General features: G+C 54.5%; 2 protein-coding genes across 3 annotated transcripts in view; one reads left to right on the forward strand and one right to left on the reverse strand.

Moving 5' to 3' along the window:
* Positions 1-7,775, forward strand: part of NDST2 (N-deacetylase and N-sulfotransferase 2) — an 8,058-nt gene extending 283 nt beyond the window's left edge. The window contains exons 2-16 of the mRNA XM_007467508.1: positions 410-507; positions 1,899-1,939; positions 2,022-3,367; positions 3,560-3,647; positions 3,966-4,120; positions 4,306-4,491; positions 4,753-4,881; positions 5,013-5,195; positions 5,282-5,378; positions 5,743-5,866; positions 5,994-6,168; positions 6,367-6,537; positions 6,643-6,752; positions 6,948-7,050; positions 7,145-7,775. Coding sequence (XP_007467570.1) covers positions 2,363-3,367; positions 3,560-3,647; positions 3,966-4,120; positions 4,306-4,491; positions 4,753-4,881; positions 5,013-5,195; positions 5,282-5,378; positions 5,743-5,866; positions 5,994-6,168; positions 6,367-6,537; positions 6,643-6,752; positions 6,948-7,050; positions 7,145-7,270 — 2,652 coding nt within the window. The 5' untranslated portion in view covers positions 410-507; positions 1,899-1,939; positions 2,022-2,362 and the 3' untranslated portion in view covers positions 7,271-7,775. The remainder of the gene's footprint in view (positions 1-409; positions 508-1,898; positions 1,940-2,021; positions 3,368-3,559; positions 3,648-3,965; positions 4,121-4,305; positions 4,492-4,752; positions 4,882-5,012; positions 5,196-5,281; positions 5,379-5,742; positions 5,867-5,993; positions 6,169-6,366; positions 6,538-6,642; positions 6,753-6,947; positions 7,051-7,144) is intronic.
* A 120-nt stretch (positions 7,776-7,895) lies between these two features.
* The window catches only part of ZSWIM8 (zinc finger SWIM-type containing 8), a 14,529-nt gene continuing 4,331 nt past the window's right edge, over positions 7,896-18,093 (reverse strand). Inside the window, exons 7-26 of one of the 2 annotated variants that reach the window (XM_007467510.1) lie at positions 17,878-17,998; positions 17,259-17,460; positions 16,939-17,114; positions 15,571-16,564; positions 14,683-14,814; positions 14,372-14,551; positions 14,086-14,269; positions 13,775-13,873; positions 13,054-13,178; positions 12,367-12,607; positions 12,110-12,268; positions 11,777-12,005; positions 11,310-11,599; positions 10,932-11,155; positions 9,912-10,403; positions 9,487-9,670; positions 9,207-9,383; positions 8,927-9,046; positions 8,493-8,671; positions 7,896-8,364 (exon numbers count right to left, since the gene is read on the reverse strand). In XM_007467510.1, the coding sequence (XP_007467572.1) occupies positions 8,161-8,364; positions 8,493-8,671; positions 8,927-9,046; positions 9,207-9,383; positions 9,487-9,670; positions 9,912-10,403; positions 10,932-11,155; positions 11,310-11,599; positions 11,777-12,005; positions 12,110-12,268; positions 12,367-12,607; positions 13,054-13,178; positions 13,775-13,873; positions 14,086-14,269; positions 14,372-14,551; positions 14,683-14,814; positions 15,571-16,564; positions 16,939-17,114; positions 17,259-17,460; positions 17,878-17,998 (4,712 nt within the window). In that variant the 3' untranslated portion in view covers positions 7,896-8,160. The remainder of the gene's footprint in view (positions 8,365-8,492; positions 8,672-8,926; positions 9,047-9,206; positions 9,384-9,486; positions 9,671-9,911; positions 10,404-10,931; positions 11,156-11,309; positions 11,600-11,776; positions 12,006-12,109; positions 12,269-12,366; positions 12,608-13,053; positions 13,179-13,774; positions 13,874-14,085; positions 14,270-14,371; positions 14,552-14,682; positions 14,815-15,570; positions 16,565-16,938; positions 17,115-17,258; positions 17,461-17,877; positions 17,999-18,093) is intronic. The other variant, XM_007467509.1, reaches the window with a different exon arrangement.

Below are 18,093 nucleotides of genomic sequence, written 5' to 3' on the forward strand. Positions count from 1 at the left end.
GCTCCTTCTCCCCTCGGGGCTCCCCCCTGCCCGACGCCCGCCCCAATGTCCCTGCAGACTCCTCCACGCGCCCCTTGCCCCATCCCCTTTAATGCTCCACGCCCGACTCTCTCCATACCCACCTGTAAGCCCATGTTCCCACCAGCAGGGCCCTCCATCCGCGACCCCCGTGTGCCAGCCCCCCACGCCCGTGTCGTTGCTCGGTCCCCCTTCTCCCGCGGCATCTGCACTGTCGGTCTCCCAGCGCGGGGCCCACACCCCCGCCTTCCCCAGCACCCCCCTCTGTTGCTCTCGTCCTGCTGCGCCCGCACCTTTAGCCCCCTCCCTGCCGCGGTCCCGCTTCAGCATTTATCTTCCCATCCTAGTACTCCCTCATCACCCCTTCCCTGAATATTGCTGCTGCTTCTAGGTTCGAAGCTAAAATGCAGTGGTTAAGACCAGGGCTGGAGCCTGACAGGCCTGACGTTGAATCCCATTTCCTCCACTGACTGAGCTGTGTGATCCTGGGCAAGTTGCTAAGTTCTCTGGACCTCAAAATAGTCATATGTAAAATGGGGATATTAGTTACCTCTTAGGGCCGGTGTGAGCATTAGATATATGGAAAGCTCTTAGAAGAATGTCTGGCAAAGTGTAAGCCCTCAGTAAATGTTAACTCTTATTCTTAACCTCGTGGGTGATACAACCCCAGTATCTGCTTCCCCACAGTGACTTCTTCTCACTACTGTGTTTGCCCCAAAAAGTTTCCTCTAATTCTTAGGATTCATCCCTTCCCGTCACCATTTTGATCCTTTCCCAGCTCTCTTTTCACACCAATTAGTTTTACCCAGGCCAAAGCAGAACTGTTCTTATGTTGTCTCTCTCAGTTCTGAAGGACCCCATCTCTGCTTAATCACCCGGAGATGGGTATGTGTGTGTGTGGGATGTGTGGTAGAGAGAGATCTCCAGCCACTGGCCTTACTTCGAGTGACTACGGTAGGGAGAGTGACGGTAAAGCTTCTAGAAGTAGTCTATCTACTTAAGGAAAAAAGTCTCCGGAATTAGGTCTGCTTAAAACTATTTTCTGATCCGACTGTTCTTACTCCTTCTCTATTATTGATTGTATACTGCTTAAGCTCCTGTTGCTCTCTGTCATCCAGCCCCATTCAGTTCGCTCTGTTTTTGTAACAGGACTCAATCCCTCATGTCTCTCCAGGCTAGCTCAGGACCCTTCTGAGCTGTTCAGGGGTGAGAGTGTAGTACCACCTAGGCTAAGTTAGGAAAGAGAACTGGAGTGGATAGGGAGACAAGCTCTGGACTCATTTCTCTAGCTTTTCTTAGGTGCCAGTGATGTGGCCTGCTCTGGGGCTACATTGTTATCACCCCTCCTGACACTGGCACAAGTGAGATAAAGGGGAGGGATGGGTAATTTTTCCCAAGCAATGGAAAAGAGAATCCCCAGGTTCTGGGTTTGAATGATAATAGAATGATTAGCTAGCACCATTTCTCTTCCCTCTGGAATTTCCCCACCTGCCTGCAAGTTCGTTAGTGCTGTTAGCCTGTGGTGTTGGGTTTGATAGATGAGGAAGATTAACAGACACATGAGTTTCCTCTTATCTGATATTTTGTTGGAGCACGGGACTTCTGGGGCTTTCCGCCCCTTCTTCACAGGACGAACAGAGCTCCTGCTGGCTGACCAACTGCTCTGTCACGGGTTGGGAACTCCTTTCAGAGCAGGTTCATTTTCAGCCTCCTGGGCTGTTTGGCCTCTTGTCGATGGGAAATTTGTTCCCTTCCAGACCTTGGATATACTGCTTCAATTCTGAGCTTAGCTCAGGGAGGAGAATTTAGACAGTATTCTAAGAAAGGGAACAGGCTGTGAAGCTGACGTATGAGACTCAGATTATGTTGTTCTTCTACAGGAGCTTTTTTTTTGGAGAACAAACCATCCTGTGAGCAGGAGGTAAGAGAAATGGGGTGAAGAGGGGAATGGATTAATGACACAGTTTCAAGGAGAGAAATAACCATTGATTTCTGTCTTACAGGTAGTGAGGGCAGAGATTGTGAACTTTGCTGACCTCTGATGTGAGGAGCTCAGCCAGGACCAAAGGTGGAGCCTGGCTAGATTTGCATCCTGAAGCCATGGGCCAGTGGGCCATGGTGACCTGAGACCAATGGACTCTGTCCAGTTGCCCCCTGTTGCCCCTTCTACCTCCCCTATCCTATACTAAGGGGACTTGTGCCCACCTTTTCAGGGAACTGACCCTGCAGGAATCCCTTTCCCCTCTTTTCATATCCTTCTACCCTCCCAAGAGAGCCTCAGCCTATAGAACTCCCACCTCCCATCCCCTAAGGTGGTCCCCATCCCTGCCTCACCTCCCCCGCCATGCTCAAGCTGTGGAAGGTGGTACGCCCAGCTCGGCAGCTGGAACTGCACCGCCTCATACTGCTGCTGATCGCTTTCAGTCTGGGCTCCATGGGCTTCTTGGCTTACTACGTATCCACCAGCCCCAAGGCCAAGGAACCATTGCCCCTGCCCTTGGGAGACTGCAGTAGTGGTGGGGCAGCTGGTCCTGGCCCTGTACGGCCTCCAGTCCCACCCCGGCCCCCCAGGCCGCCAGAGACAGCACGAACTGAACCCGTGGTCCTTGTGTTTGTGGAGAGCGCATACTCACAGCTGGGGCAGGAGATTGTGGCCATCTTGGAGTCTAGCCGTTTTCGTTACAGCACTGAGCTAGCACCTGGCCGAGGGGACATGCCCACACTGACTGATCATACCCGTGGTCGGTATGTCTTGGTCATTTATGAGAACCTGCTCAAGTATGTCAACCTGGATACCTGGAGTCGGGAACTGCTAGACCGGTACTGTGTGGAGTATGGTGTGGGCATCATTGGCTTTTTCCGAGCCCATGAGCATAGCTTGCTTAGTGCCCAGCTCAAGGGCTTTCCCCTTTTTCTACATTCAAACTTGGGGCTCCAGGACTACCAAGTGAATCCTTCTGCCCCACTACTGCATCTCACACGCCCCAGCCGCCTGGAGCCGGGTCCACTTCCCGGTGATGACTGGACCATCTTCCAATCCAATCATAGCACATATGAACCAGTGCTTCTTGCCAGCCTTCGACCAGCTGAGCCCCCGGTGCCAGGACCCTTACCTCGCCGGGCCCGGCTTCCCACTGTGGTACAGGACTTGGGGCTTCACGATGGCATCCAGCGGGTGCTCTTTGGCCATGGCCTCTCCTTCTGGCTTCACAAACTCGTTTTTGTCGATGCTGTTGCGTACCTCACTGGCAAGCGCCTCTGCTTGGACCTTGACCGTTACATCTTGGTAGACATCGATGACATCTTTGTGGGCAAGGAAGGAACCCGCATGAAGGTGGCTGATGTTGAGGTCAGTCTTTCTTTTTCCTGACTCATTTCTTTCCTTAGAAGCTGTTTCAAGCTCTGTCCTATCAGACTCCCTTCCTTGATTCTGAGCTAGTCATAGATAACGCTCCCTACCCTTTCTAGGCAAGAAGAATGCTACTTCTCATTTTTCTCCTTCTTAGTCTCCTGATTTCTCATGTCCCTGCTACTCTTTCAGGCTCTGTTGACCACCCAGAACAAACTCAGGACCTTAGTCCCCAACTTCACCTTCAACTTGGGCTTCTCGGGCAAGTTCTATCATACTGGTGAGCTTATTCCCCTGCTCCTTCAGCGTATCAGTCTCAGTTTGATCTGTCTCTCCACTGTCCATCCTCCTGGGCAGACAGGTTGGAGAAAAGGGGCAAGATTTGGGGTCAGAATGCTGTGAGGAGCTAGCAGTGGGTATGAATTTAGGTTAGCATGGGTGGCTGGAGGGCAGGTTGGCAATCGGGAAAATAGACAGTCTTAGGTGGGCAGAGGTCAGCAATGTTGTCCCAAGGATGGAAAGTGGTCAGTGTTGTTACAGAACAAAGGAGGGCACAGGGGCTGACCGGCCGTGGTCAGTGGTCAGTGTGTGGTCATAGGGACAGAGGAGGAGGATGCAGGGGACGACATGCTGCTGAAGCACCGCCAAGAGTTCTGGTGGTTCCCCCACATGTGGAGCCACATGCAGCCACACCTGTTCCACAATCGCTCCGTGCTGGCTGACCAGATGAGGCTCAACAAACAGTTTGCTCTGGTGAGACCCCTGGATCTCTTCCCCATACTTTCTCCCAAAGATGATGCTTCCTTCTCAACCTTACCCTAATGGGGTACCCTTTCCCCACCCTTTCCATTTTACTTTCTGTGGAGGCATCCCCACCCTCTTTACCCTCTACTACCCAAACCTCACCAGGTCCTGGTGAGAGTCTCTGCCATTCCCAGGAGCATGGGATTCCCACGGATCTGGGGTACGCTGTGGCCCCCCACCACTCCGGCGTGTATCCCATCCACACACAGCTCTATGAGGCCTGGAAATCCGTGTGGGGCATCCAGGTGACCAGCACTGAGGAGTATCCCCATCTCCGCCCTGCCCGCTACCGCCGTGGCTTCATTCACAATGGCATTATGGTGAGGGACTCCCAATACAGACTTGAATCAAACTCCCACATTTGGACAGCCTCCAACATGCATTGTCCAAGTTCGTCCATGTAATAAGGGGTAGAGAGATGAAAAGTCATAATGCACGTAGCAAGAGCTATGTTGCTGTAACTTCAGACTGAGTCCTCTGCAAACCCAGGGAATCCTAATGCCTCAGGTCTTTTGTCCTTAATCTACTTCTCATTCTACCTTTCAAATCTCATCTGTCCCTGTCTGTTCTTTTCCCTTCAGGTGCTGCCACGGCAGACGTGTGGCCTCTTCACTCACACGATCTTCTATAATGAGTATCCCGGAGGCTCTCGCGAACTAGACCGGAGCATCCGAGGTGGAGAACTCTTTCTGACAGTGCTGCTTAATCCGGTAAGGTGCCGAGAGGAAGGGCTAGAAGATTGGACGGCCAAAGTGTTTGCATACTGAGACTTTTGCTCACCGAGCCCACTTCTGAAGTGGGATAGGCTCTCCAAATCTGACATGCAGGCACCCCCTTTCAGATCAGCATCTTTATGACTCATCTGTCTAATTATGGAAATGATCGGCTGGGCCTGTACACCTTTGAGAGCCTGGTGCGCTTTCTGCAGTGCTGGACACGGCTGCGCCTACAGACCCTTCCTCCTGTCCCTCTCGCACGGAAGTACTTTGACCTCTTCCCTCAAGAGCAAAGCCCCCTTTGGCAGGTATAGGTGGAACTCAGGCTGACCTAGAGACGTGATGGGGGTGGCCGTTGAGGAAAAGATTATCTGATTCTTGGCCTCACCTTCAGAATCCCTGTGACGACAAGAGGCACAAAGATATCTGGTCCAAGGAGAAAACCTGTGATCGGCTCCCCAAGTTCCTCATTGTGGGACCCCAGAAGACAGGTGAATCATCCTTAGGCAACTTCTGTTGCCTTGCCTTAAACCCAAAGAATTCTTTGGCCAAGGAACTCCCTTCTCATACCCACCCCTCATTAATCCAGTCCCTTGAGTGATTCTTAACTTGGTTATATATCAGAATCATCTGTTGAGTTTTTTGAAAGACCCACAAGTGATTCTGATGTACAATCAAGGCTGAGAACTACCATTTTAACCCTTCCCTGGGCCTCTCTCAGGCGTTCCTTTTCTCGCTCTAGTTTGGCCAAACGGTATTTTACCACCCAGAGTGGTTATTTTCTCACGTCTTTCAAGCTGATGTTGTTGAGGTGGATTCTCTCCCACAATGGCCTGGACTTTCTCTCCCATTTAGGGACCACAGCTATTCACTTCTTCCTGAGCCTGCACCCAGCTGTGACTAGCAGTTTCCCAAGCCCCAGCACCTTTGAGGAGATTCAGTTCTTCAGCGGCCCTAATTACCACAAGGGCATTGACTGGTGAGACCTGGAATGCTTCTCAGGACACTCCCTTCCCCTAAAATACCCCATTCCAGCTTCTCCCAGCACAGATGTCTGGCCCCTTCACTCTGCAAATTCTCTGCCTCTCCTCTCTACTACTTCCTAGGTACATGGATTTCTTCCCTGTCCCTTCTAATGCCAGCACTGATTTCCTGTTTGAAAAAAGTGCCACCTACTTTGACTCAGAGGTTGTACCACGTCGGGGGGCTGCCCTCCTGCCGCGAGCCAAGATCATCACTGTGCTCACCAACCCTGCTGACAGGGCCTACTCCTGGTACCAGGTGAGCCTGAAGCTAGGCACACATCAGAACTTAAGAGAGGTGGTGACTGCTAGAGAGACAGAAAGGAATGAGGGTAGGGAAACTAAGCTAGTGCCTTGGGGAGGGGTGCCTATGCTGTCTGTTCACTAGACTAAGAGTAAGGGCAGAACAGTGCTGTCAAATCACCAATTCCTTGCCTTCCTGTTCCTTGTCCTTCAGCATCAGCGAGCACATGGAGACCCAGTTGCTCTGAACTATACCTTCTACCAGGTGATTTCAGCCTCCTCCCATGCCCCTCTGGCACTTCGCTCCTTACAGGACCGTTGTCTTGTCCCTGGCTACTATTCCACCCATCTACAACGCTGGCTGACATATTACCCCTCTGGACAGGTACAGTTCCCCAGTAGCCCACATGGGGGTCCCCTTCCCCTCCTTTTCCCTTCAGCCCAGAGGCTTCTAAGGAATACAGAGGGAACCACATCCCTGTCCCTTTAGTTGCTGATTGTGGATGGGCAAGAACTGCGTACCAACCCAGCTGCCTCAATGGAGAGCATCCAGAAGTTCCTGGGTATCACACCCTTTCTGAACTACACACGGACCCTCAGGTGGGAGAGCATGACCCAGGGGAGGATGACTGGGGGAAATGGGGAAGCAGGTTGACCGTGTCTGTTTGGAAGAGACATGGATTTACCCTGTCTTGCAAGGAGAGACATGTGTCCCTCTGGGCTGGGAGAGGTAGTGTACGTTTATGAGGCTTGGATTTCTTTTCTGTCACCTAATGGCCTCTTCTTGTTGAGCAGGTTTGATGAAGATAAGGGATTCTGGTGCCAGGGACTTGAAGGTGGCAAGACTCGTTGTCTAGGCAAGAGCAAAGGCCGGAAGTACCCAGATATGGACACTGAGGTAAGCAAAGCCAGGGACAGGGTATCCCTTTCCACCTGTAAGATCTGATTTTGTCCACTCCTTACCATTTCTGACTTCATTTTTCTCCTGTTAGTCCCGCCTTTTCCTTACGGATTTTTTCCGGAACCATAATTTGGAGCTGTCGAAGCTGCTGAGCCGGCTTGGACAGCCAGTGCCCTCGTGGCTTCGGGAAGAACTGCAGCATTCCAGTCCGGGCTGATGTATCAGCCTCCCGTACCAGCAAAAGCCCCCTTTTTCCCTAAGGGGCAAGCCCAGAGCAGGGCCCACAAGGGGGATTAGAGTGGCCTGGCCCCTCCCCCTTCTACCTCAGTGGCCTCGAGGCCTGGGATGGCTAAGAAGGGAAGGGCATCCCTTTCCCATAGCTCTGGGGTCTAATAAAGGGGCTTCCCTTGATACCCCACAAGATGGTACTAGGCACCTTTGGCCCATGGTCTTGGAAGGTGGGGGGGGAAATGAGAGGGTCCAGGCAGGGTGTAGAGGAACGTATTAATCCAATGCTTTCCCTCTTTATCCCCAGCAGTGTATCTATCTATAGTGGCCGTGGGAGGGACCCCTTACTGTGGGATCAATGGGATCTACCTGTGGCCCGGCCTCTCTAATGTCATTCACATTGAATGGGGATGAGGTCAGACGGTGGCTCATAGAGCTGAATATGAGCCCTAGGTGTGGGCTAGAAATGAGTTTAATAAACACCCTTATTTTTCTGTTTTGTCTGCCTCACTGGAGTGGGAGAAACCTAGAATAAAAGCAAGTATCAAGATTTTCCTCTGCCCCAGTTCAAGGTTCATCCACACATGGAGGGAAAGAAGGGAAAGGCCCAGGCAGACGAGAGTAAAAAAGAAGTTTATATATTTATAAATGCCAAATAAATACCAGAGGCCACCCAACGCCCCCTCCCAGACAGGGCTGTCTCCCCCAACCCTAGGCTTCTAGGGTCTGAGACATCTTGGCCCCAAGAACAGCTGCCAGTCTGGGCTACCAGGGAACTGAGTGGGGATGATCTGTCCAGCCAAGATTCATTCCCCCTTTGTGAGGGGTCCCCATAGCCACAGGCCTGTGTCCCTGTATAGGGCCCTAGGGGGGCCAGACTCAGGGGGAGAAGGTGGTCATCTCGAGTGAGACCCGCTGCCACAGCTCCTTGGTCTGTTTGCTGCGCTTGAGATTCTGCAGGATGTCGTTGAACTGCATCATGCCCATGGGTGTCAGGCAGAAGGCGCTGCGAGCACTGCGGATCGCATTCACAAAGTCGTCGTAGTCGGCAGGGGTCAGGTGAATCAAGCGGTGGTGGATGTACTGGAAGACGTGGGGAGGATAAGCCACTAAGCACAGAACCAGGCCCCTCCACCCTGGCGTGCTGGGTGATCTGTTCCCTGCCTGCCCAGGAGGTGTTCCACCCTGCTCCATACTTCCTGGGTTATCACCTGCATGTATGCCTGCTGGCAGCGCTGCACCAGTTGGTGGAAGGCCGGGGCACGCAGGTGGTTGTGGGCATGAGCGGGGCTCAGCCGCTGCAGCGTCTCCATGACGATCTCCTGCAGCACAAACGGGCTCAGCACCCCCTTGGCTGCCCCCACACAGAACTGGTGCACGTAGTTCACTCCTGGGGGGCAGGGGGAGGGGCATGAGACGGGGGTGGCCACCTCTGCCCTAGGGACCCAACTTTAATCTCTCAGCTCTGGCCTGGCAGAGAGCCTCCCTCCACCCCAGGAGCTGAGGTAGCCCCCCGCCCCTCGCGCACGCACACATACCCGACCAAGGCCTCAACTCTGAGCAAGAGCTAGGAAGGAGGTCTGGGATGGGAAGGTGGGGGGAGCAGGTGAGGGCGGACAATGGTCCTGGGGAGGGGAGGTGTTACCCAGCTTTGCTGCCAGCCCCAGCAACCATTTGACATCATCAGTGTAGGGGGGGGAGCGGGAGAAGTTGTTGGGGTGATCATTGTGTGCCCGGCGACCCAGCATCTCCAGTGCCAGCATCCCTGGGAGAAAAGGGTGGGCACATGGTGAGGGTGCGTCCTCTACCCTCTACCTCAGCCTGGTACCTGACCCCACGGTAAACCAATTAAGAGGTATGGTGGGGAGGGGTCACGGAAGAGCCTCTAGCTGCAGGTGGGGGCACAGGAAGGGCCCTCCTCTCACCGACACGGTAGGCGGCGTGCAGGTGGTGTAGGCTGTGCGGGTTGACAGGCTGACTGTGAGTCTCCTCCTCGGGTGGTGGAAAACCCCCGCTCACCAGAGGGCTGGGCTGTGTGGGCAGGGCAGGCAGTGAGGCACCCTGGATGGCCGGAAACGTGGAAGCTGGATGGACACTGCTCACTGAGGGTGGGATGAAAGCCACATGAGGAACTCAGAGCCCAGAGAGTGACAGGGAGGATTCCCTCCCCCCCTCCCCTGCCCCGTGTGCCTCCCCTCCATTCACCTGTTCCCTGTCCCCACAACTCACAGGCCACACTGGTGGGCAGTGGGAGCCCTGGCTCTGTGTGGTAGGGATGTACTGTGATGGGTGCCATGGAAGGGACGGGGAAAGACACAGCAGTGGCGGCAAGTGAGGGGGGAGTCACCGAGTAAGGGTACTGAGCCCCCAGGAATGCAGGATGCACACCCTAGAGGCGGGAAGAAAATGAAGATTCCAAATTATATTAGGATGTAGCTCTTCCCCGTTCATCCCACAGCTGGGTATCCTGCATTTCTTATCTTAGTTAGGCTGGGTCCCCCAACTCCCGCCACCTCACCAGGACTCTTTGGACAGCCCTGTTATCCTCCCGGAGTACCCCACCCCAACCCCCTGTGAACTCCCAATGTGTTCCCACATGCCCAGTCTCCAGTAGAACATTGCATACTCACCTGTGGGTATGCAGAGCTGGGCACAGGGAAGACGGCAGGCCGGGGCATATGAGGCATGGGGTGGGCAGGGTGAGCTGGGTGGGTGAGGTATTGAGGGCTGCAGGGCAGGTGGGGCTGTAGAGCAGTGTAGGGGTGCAGGCCAGGGGAATGACCGTGCCCCAGTCCTGGACCCGGATATAAACTGGACCCCACCGAGATGACTGGCACCACTGTGGCTGCTGTCACTGCTGCTGCCGCCGCCGCCACTGTAACCGGCTCAGTCCCTGGGACCCCCCTGCCCTCAGGCAGCCCCCGCCCAGCCTCCCCAGCTGCCCTGATCCCACTGGCACTACAGCTTGTAGCCCCTTCACGGGCTGTGGATGAGCCACCTGCTGTTTGCTCATATAGCCAGAACCACTGGTGAGCAACCTCAAACAACACTTCGGGGTATACGCCCCCACCCTTAGCCGCCTCTTCCACTGCCATGCAGGCCTTCTCCAACATCAGGTTATCCTGGAAGGGAGGGGCAAAGAGGGTTAAGGGGGAAGGGCTTTACTCAGGGACAGTTCTAGATGACATTCCAATGTCTCCCTCAGAGTTGGCTGGTTCCTGGGGAGGCACCTAAGGTCAGGGCCAGTGCCCAGAGTCAGTGTCAGAGCAGTGAATGCTTCACACAATGAACAAATACTTGACCAGTAGAAGTCAAGACCCAGGTTACAGTCCCAGTTCCAAACTAATTTAGCTACTCCCAGCCAAGTCCCATCATCTCCCTGAGGCCTTCCCTAAGGACTCCATCTTGGTGATCATCTTGGTCCCTAGACTATAGGCCACATTTCCTTATCTATGAACTACGAATAATCCTGTTCTCAGAGTTGTAAGGTAAAGGATGTAACAGATGTGAAAGCACATTACTATATCAAGTGTCACCATGAGAGGACCAACTGGATAGTTTGTGAACTCCAGGATATGGGAATCAGGAGCTGGACCCAACCTCCCTGCCCAGATGCCCCAAAGCAGGTCCGCAATTGCCTGTAAAAATACCTGCTCCTTGCACTGCACCAGGGCCCGCTGGATCTCATTGGGGTTCAACGCATGGGCATGAGGCAGGCAGCTTAGGGCTAGTTCTGCCGCTGCCCTCACCATGTTGGAGTCTCGTGCCCGTGATGCCCTGTCAGCCAGGGATGCAACCTCAGGGGGTGTCAGGTGCCCATCCCAGCATTCTACCAGTATAGTCAGGGCTGCGCTGCCAATCTCCATTGCCTGGCCTTCAGGAAAAGGAGAGAAAAGCAGAGTGGGGTTAGCACGGGCAATGGGAATGGGAATGGCATCTCTCCTATCAGGTCAGTAACTCCACAAGGTTATGACTTATCACCATTGATTAATCCCCTTCCCATACCCAAATCAAGATGCTGGATTTACCTGTAATCCAGGAAACGTGGGAAGAGTAAGTACGTGAGAGCCAGTTGGGAGAAACAAAGTTGTGCAGGCCAAGGGCATAAAGCCCAATCTCGAAGGCGCAAAGGTGCAGGTTACGGTGAGGACCCTGGTGGCCCCCTGAGGAAGATGGATGTGTGAAAATGGAAGTGCTGCTGTTGCCCCCTGCCTTGATCAGCACCGTCTTCGCCAGCTCGAAGTAGAAGTGTGCAGCTGCCTCTGACGGCTGATTGGGTACATGGGGGGCATGACTCTCAGGACGGCGGCCCTTGTACCTGAAGGGGCAATGGGGTAGGGACAGGGATTGGGGTTTCTCTGAGGTGGGTGTCCAGGTAGGTTGGAAAAGACCAGGGTAAGTGAGGATGCTGACGGAGACAACAGTTGGATTACACTAGGGATGTGGCTCTCGGGGTGGGCCAGGTCAGAAGACAAGGGTGTTTCTTCCCACTGACCTGCCAACTTCAACTGTCTTCGCCCGGGCCCCTCCACTGGCACTGGCCCGGCGACTTCCGCTGGAGGACGAGGAGCCAAGGGAGTCTGAGGAAGAGCTGCTAATGCTGTCACTGTCCTGTCCTCGGCCCCAAGAGGTAGGGGCCCAGCCCCCTCGAAGTGGCCTCCGGCTTAAGGTTGGGGAGCTATCCGACGTCGTTTCAGGGGCACTGCTATCAATGCTGGCCATGCCTAATGCCCCCAAGACAAGACGGTCTCAGAAGTCAGAAGCTCCAGAATTCAGACTCCAACCTTCAGGAATATCCTTCCCTCCATATCATCCCACGGGTTGTTACCTGTGTGCTTCTTCTTAGGCCGCCCTGGTGAGCCCCAGCCCCGTCCATTGTAGCCTCCACGGCTGCCAAGTGCCAAGCGGCTGGGAACCTTTCCCTCTGGTCTTGGGGTCAAAGCTGCCTCAGATGGGAGACCCTCACAGGGGGAATGTGGGGAACTCTCTACGTAGGGAAGACAGGACATTGGGATGAGCCTGGGAAAGGGGGGCCCAACACAGCTCCATACCACACATCCCCCCTGCCCAGTGCCCCCACCTCACCAGGCACATTCTTCTCTGTGAAGCCCTCAGTGGGGCCTGGCCCAGCCCCTGCCACACTCCCTGGCTGAGCAGGCCCTGCAGAGCCTGAGGTCAGAGGTTGCAGGGCCCCTGAAGCAGATGGGCCCCCATGCTTTGAAGGAGACCTCTGGCTGGCTGTGGCTGGGCGGCTAGATGAGTAGAACGAACTCAGTGTCTGTGGTTTATGCGTCTGGCTCTCTCGGTCCAAGAGTTTGTCTAAGATCTGAAATACAGAGAAGCGGTGACTGGATGCCCTTTATCTCCTGACTTCTATTACTTTTCTTTCTCCTTGAAACAGCTTAGTACTTCCTCCTCAGGAAGACTTTCCCAGTTCTAACCACAGGAGAACCTGCTGAAAGACGGGCTGGCTTACATATCTTGGTATCCCCTATAACATTTACCACAGGACTAAGTATATTGAGATTCAATATATATTGAAATAAATGAATGAATGAACGACTTTATGCCCCCTGTTTCTCTTCTTCCACCCCAAGCCCAAGCATTCCTATAAGAACCACTGGTCTCTCACGTTCCTTACGAGGTGTTCCCAAGATTCCCCCAGTATCTCCTGTAGGTAGAATAGCCCTTCCATTATACTAGAAACCCCTGAGAAAGGTGATAAGATTTGCTCTCTCTGCCTGTCGAAATCCCAGTACCTCAATCCCTTACCTTTTTGAGTTTGGCCTGGTCGTCTTTGTAAGTGATCATTAGTGCCAGGGCCAGGTCACCCTTCTCCCGACGTGTGCCTTCACATAGCAGGGGATGCTCTGCCTCACTCACTGTTGTCTTCATGCCTGTGAGAAAGAGGCGCTCATGGGGTTTGTGAGTGGCCATAACTTGCAAGACAGCTAAGGGTAAACAGGCCAGGGCTCCCCAGCCACCAGCATGTGAAGTAAGGAGTTCTCCTGGTCCAACCCACCTTCCCTATGGAAGGTGCCCACTGCCTAATACATCCAGCCTAAGCTCTGGTCTGCTTTTTAAGACCTTCATAATTTGGCCCTTTCTATCACCCCAACATATCCATCACTTCAGGGAAGTTGGGCTCCCCACTCTCATGAAGACTTGATTGCCCCTGTGTCTTTATTCCCAGTGTTTTGTCCCCCTACCTAGAACTTAACTGATCTTTTAACCCATATTCCATACTCTATCCCCTTCCTAAGGCCTTTCCCTAGAGTCCTGTTTTGCTGTCCTTATAACACCCAACATTCATAGCCCACGTTTTTGCCCTCAATTCTTCAGTCTCGTAGGCACTATGTGTCATGGCACATACACGTCATGCTGGCTTTCCCCTTACCATAGAGCCCCTTCAGAAGAGGGCTCATGTCTCATGCACTTCAAGGCCTGCGCCAGGCTTAGCTCACAGATGTGCTCAAGACACTGACAGACTCACCCAAGGCAGCAACTGCTGCTTCAAATCCCAGCTCCTCATCCCCAGGCATCTCGTTGTTCCAGTTGCGACTTGGGGGCCGGGAACCCGTGGGAGAAACCACTGGGTAAAATTTGGGGTAAGTTAAGCAGACAGAAGTGGCATGGGACAGAATGAAAAGGGAAGAAACCCAAGACACTCATCATTCCAGATCCTTCCATGAAGCTGCCCGATGCTTCTTACAGGCGATTCAGAGCCTTGGGGCTCTTGGTTTCTCTTTAGAGAAAGCTACCCCTGCCCCAGTTCCCCACTTTCTGCAGTGTCAGGCATCATACCTGGAGTACAGAGAACATCAAAGATGAAACTGGCCAACATGAGAGGCAAAACAGGCCGATAATCACAGAGTGTCCCCTCCCGAAGCTCCTCTGCCCGGCAGCGCACAGTACTCATCTCACTCGGACCCAGAGGAATCTTCTTGAGCAGGGTGGCCACCTCAGACTCCTGATATGCCAGCTTCACCTGAGGGCATAGGGAGGAACTAAGACCTCAATCACCCCAATGGAGATCAAGGTGTGAGTCTCTGAGGAGATGGCAGTGCAAGATTCAGATAGAACTTCTGACCTCCAAGGCCTTGGTGGAAGCTGGGGGCCGCTGTAGCTCCAAGGCAAACATGCCCACTCGGAAGGCCAGGTTGTGGTGCTCTGGGTGCTCACTTAGCACTGTTAACAGGAAGGCCGCCTTGGTCAGGGTGTTGGTAGCTACCCAGGTCTGACGGCTTGTAGATACCTTGTTCTTCTTGCCCTAAAGAGGGAAGCACAAGGAGGCAGGCAGATGAGTCTGACTCGCCTTGATGGAGGGAGGAGATTCTAGCCTGGGGTGGGGCGTGGGAGAGGGTTATGGGTAACTGGGGAGGGAGGGGGGTTCTCTCTCACCTTGGCAGGGGGCGGCTCTACCTTGAGGTCAGGTGGGTTGGCTAGCAAGTCCTGGGCAAGCTCCACGGTGAGGCGGGAGGCCTCACTGCTATAGCCATGTGCATGCAAGGCCTCAGCACAGGCAAATAATATCTGGAAAGAGGACAGGGGCACCAAACATGTTGCAGGACACCATACCCACTCATGCAGCAAATATCCCATGAGCACTTGCTATACACTGGGCCCTATGCTAGTCCTGGGTATACCACAGAGACTCACAGCCCATTAGAGAAACAGACACATAAACACACAAACAGGTGTGAGGCTGGCTACTACTGGGAAAGGTCCAGAGGGGAGCAGATGGCAGGATACCTCAATGGGACTTGGGGCAGAGGGGCAGTCTCAGGAAAGACCTCCTAGAGGACATGGTCTCTAAGATCTCTGAGGCCTGAAGAAGGAACAGGGGCTAACCAGGTAAGATGAGGGAAGAATATTCCAGACAGAAAGGCCAATCCGTACAAAACTATGGATGTAAGAGAGAGCATGGCAAGCTACGGGAACGGCTCAACTGAGTGTAGTATAACTGACATAGTAGCTAGATGAGGCTGGAGAAGCAGGCAAAGTTCAGAACAAGTGACGCCTCATAGGTCATGCCAAGGACCTTCATCTTCAGCCTAAGGGTAATGGGAAACCACTGAAGAGTTTTAAGCAGCAGAGTGACAAAATTATACATTCCAGGAAGATCAACATGGAGAGAAGAGAATGGACTGCAGGCAGCGAGGCCAGTTAGGAGCCTGCTGCAGGATTCTAACAGTCACACAAGTCCTGTCACTCGCAACCAGAGGCAGGTGGTCCCTCTCCCAGCTATGGCTAAGAGGCAACCTCAGAGTCCCCTCCAAGCCCCCTCACCTCCATGCGGCTCTCCTGTTCCAGTGGCTTCAGTCCAGCAAACAGGTCGTGTTCCTCCCCAGCCCCGCCCTCAGCCTTCTCTTCCTCGCCCCCAGCGCCATCCTGAGCATTCAGATAATACGCCTGGTAGTCATCCTCCTCCTCTCCAACCGCAGGGGCTGCCTCTTTGGTTTTAGGGAGCCCATTGCCACTCTCATCTGTGGAAGCGAGGTCGTCCCGGGTACAGAGCTCCCTGGGCAGTAGGCCAGGGGGGCCAGCAGAGGCTGTGGAAGGCTCAGGCCCTTCTGAGAAGTACACGCCACCATCTTCTTCATAAGTATCTGGAGGTTCAGGAAGGAAGGTAGAAGGGCCTCGGGAGCCACCAGGATGAGGGCAGGGTGGTGGGCTCTCCGGGAATCCACCAAAGGTGCTGGCCTCTGCACCCAGGGCCAGGCTGCTATCATCCAGGCTCATCTCAGCCAGATCCGGCTCCAGGGAGCTGTCTTCACTGCTCAGCCGTCGCTTGCTCCCGCTGCCTGCTGAGCCCTTGCCCCCACTGCCAGCCCCCCCCAATGCTTTGGCTTTGCCCCCACCTGGACCCATCTTATGCAGAGCCTTATCTCCCCCCTCAGCCGAGAGGCGGCGGGGACCCCGCTGCGATGAGAGGACCCCCTCACCCAATCCCTTGCGCTTGGCCCCAGGCTCCTTGGGCCGCACAGCTGGCTCGGCAGGAAGAGGGCGGGGCCGCTCCCGGGATTCTTCCAGGCCCCCAGATCGGGAGGCACCTGGCCGAGGGGGCAGGGCTCGGGCCCAGCACAGGGCCAGCTTCCTGTCAGTGGCACTGTAGGTGACACCGGGAAGGGGGTAGGCCTCTTCCCAGTTGAAGTAGCAGGCCTCCACCGCCGGCCGGAAGCCAGGGAAGAGCCGCTCCAGGGTCTTCTTGTGCTGTCCCCGCTTCACGTTCTCAATCACCTTCAGCTGCCACTGGCGCAGCTGCACACACAGCTCCCGGCGCCTGTGGGAACAAAGCGGGGGCCAGGAGGGCTTGTGGGGCCTACACTGCGCGGAGCAGGGACAGGAGGAAACGGCGAGATGGTATTCCCCGGAAGTGGGGCACAGGGAAGGACCCCAGGAAGCGCTTCTTGAGCCAGCCCCATAGACATCACTGGAATACTCAGGGATTTGGGAAAGTGGGTTATTTAGAGGAGGGATGGAAGAAAGCCTCTCAGGAAAAGAACTCATAAATCACTGGAAACCCTAATGCTCAGCACCTCCCATTTCCCTAGGACTAGAAAAACGGTATGTGTGTCTATGTACAGGAGATGAGGGCTCGGTCTGTCTAGAGCTGGCCCCATCTCCCGGCGGTGGTGAGCCTTGGGGGAGACTCACCGCTGGGGGCTGAGCGCAGGGTCCAGCACAGCCAGCCTCCACAGTGTGACCATCTCGTCACACATGCTGGCGCATGCATGGGCCGCCACCTCTGACTGCCCGTTGCTGCGGCCTGTGTGCCCACTGGCGCTGCTGTGTGAGGCTGAGGTGCGCACGCTGTACCACCAGCCTGTTATCTGGAAACAAAGAGGACTCTGAGATGAACCTAACAACTTAGAGGAAAACAGAGGAGCCCCACACAGTGTCCCTGTCAGAGGGGAGTGTGGTTAAGGGAGGGAGAGGATGAGCCAGCACCGGCCTCCCCAGCTCTGCGGGATTACCTGTTCGTAGGTGAGGCACTGGTCGGTGAGGATTTCCAACAAGGGGGCAGCATTGCTGTCCCTCCGCTTGAACATCTCCCGCACGATGCTAAGCAAGTTCCAGACTCCCTCTGGCTCGCGGCCCCTCAGTGGGCGCAGCAGACATGCCCATTCAGCAGCGGCCGGAGGCTCCGTGGAAGACAGATACATGGAGTTCACATCACTGTGAAAGTCGCAGAGTGGAAAATGATGACCCTAAGATGGGGCTGAATAAAGCAGGTGAAAGAGCAACAGGACTTTGACACAAAAGGGGTCAAAATACAGAGTACAGGGGAAAAAGTATGACCCAGACAAAAATTCTTAATCGCCCTCTGCCTCAGTTTCCCAGTCGCTGAAAGGAAGCAAAATAACTCCTGCTCTACCTAAGGACAGACCACTCTGTGACTACATAAAATTATCATCACCCACTGATTTCACTAGTGACATGTCGTATGCGCCAGGCAGTGTACCAGTGCGGGGGGGAGGGGTGGGGGGGGGGGGGGGAGGGGGAGAGGTATGCATTACTAAAACAAAGAAACTGGCCATGGCCCGAGGGATGCGCCCCTCCCACCACAGACAGGCATGAAGAGATCCTGTTTACCTGAACACCACAGGGGAGGGGCCACAGAACTTGTGCAGTGTCTTCTTGATGTTGTCAGTGAGTGTTGATTCATCCAAATACCAAGTACTCTGATCGGAGGCAGAGGGCCCTGCTGTGGGGTCTGGGGGTGACAGGCACTCAGTCACCTAGAGGTAGAAGCCTGGATTCGCCTTTAGTAAGTGGCGCTCTGCACCCCCAAGCTTGCTTTATTCCTGC

This window comes from Lipotes vexillifer, unplaced genomic scaffold (assembly GCF_000442215.2).
Source record: "Lipotes vexillifer unplaced genomic scaffold, Lipotes_vexillifer_v1.1 scaffold865, whole genome shotgun sequence".
Lineage (NCBI taxonomy): Eukaryota > Metazoa > Chordata > Mammalia > Artiodactyla > Lipotidae > Lipotes > Lipotes vexillifer.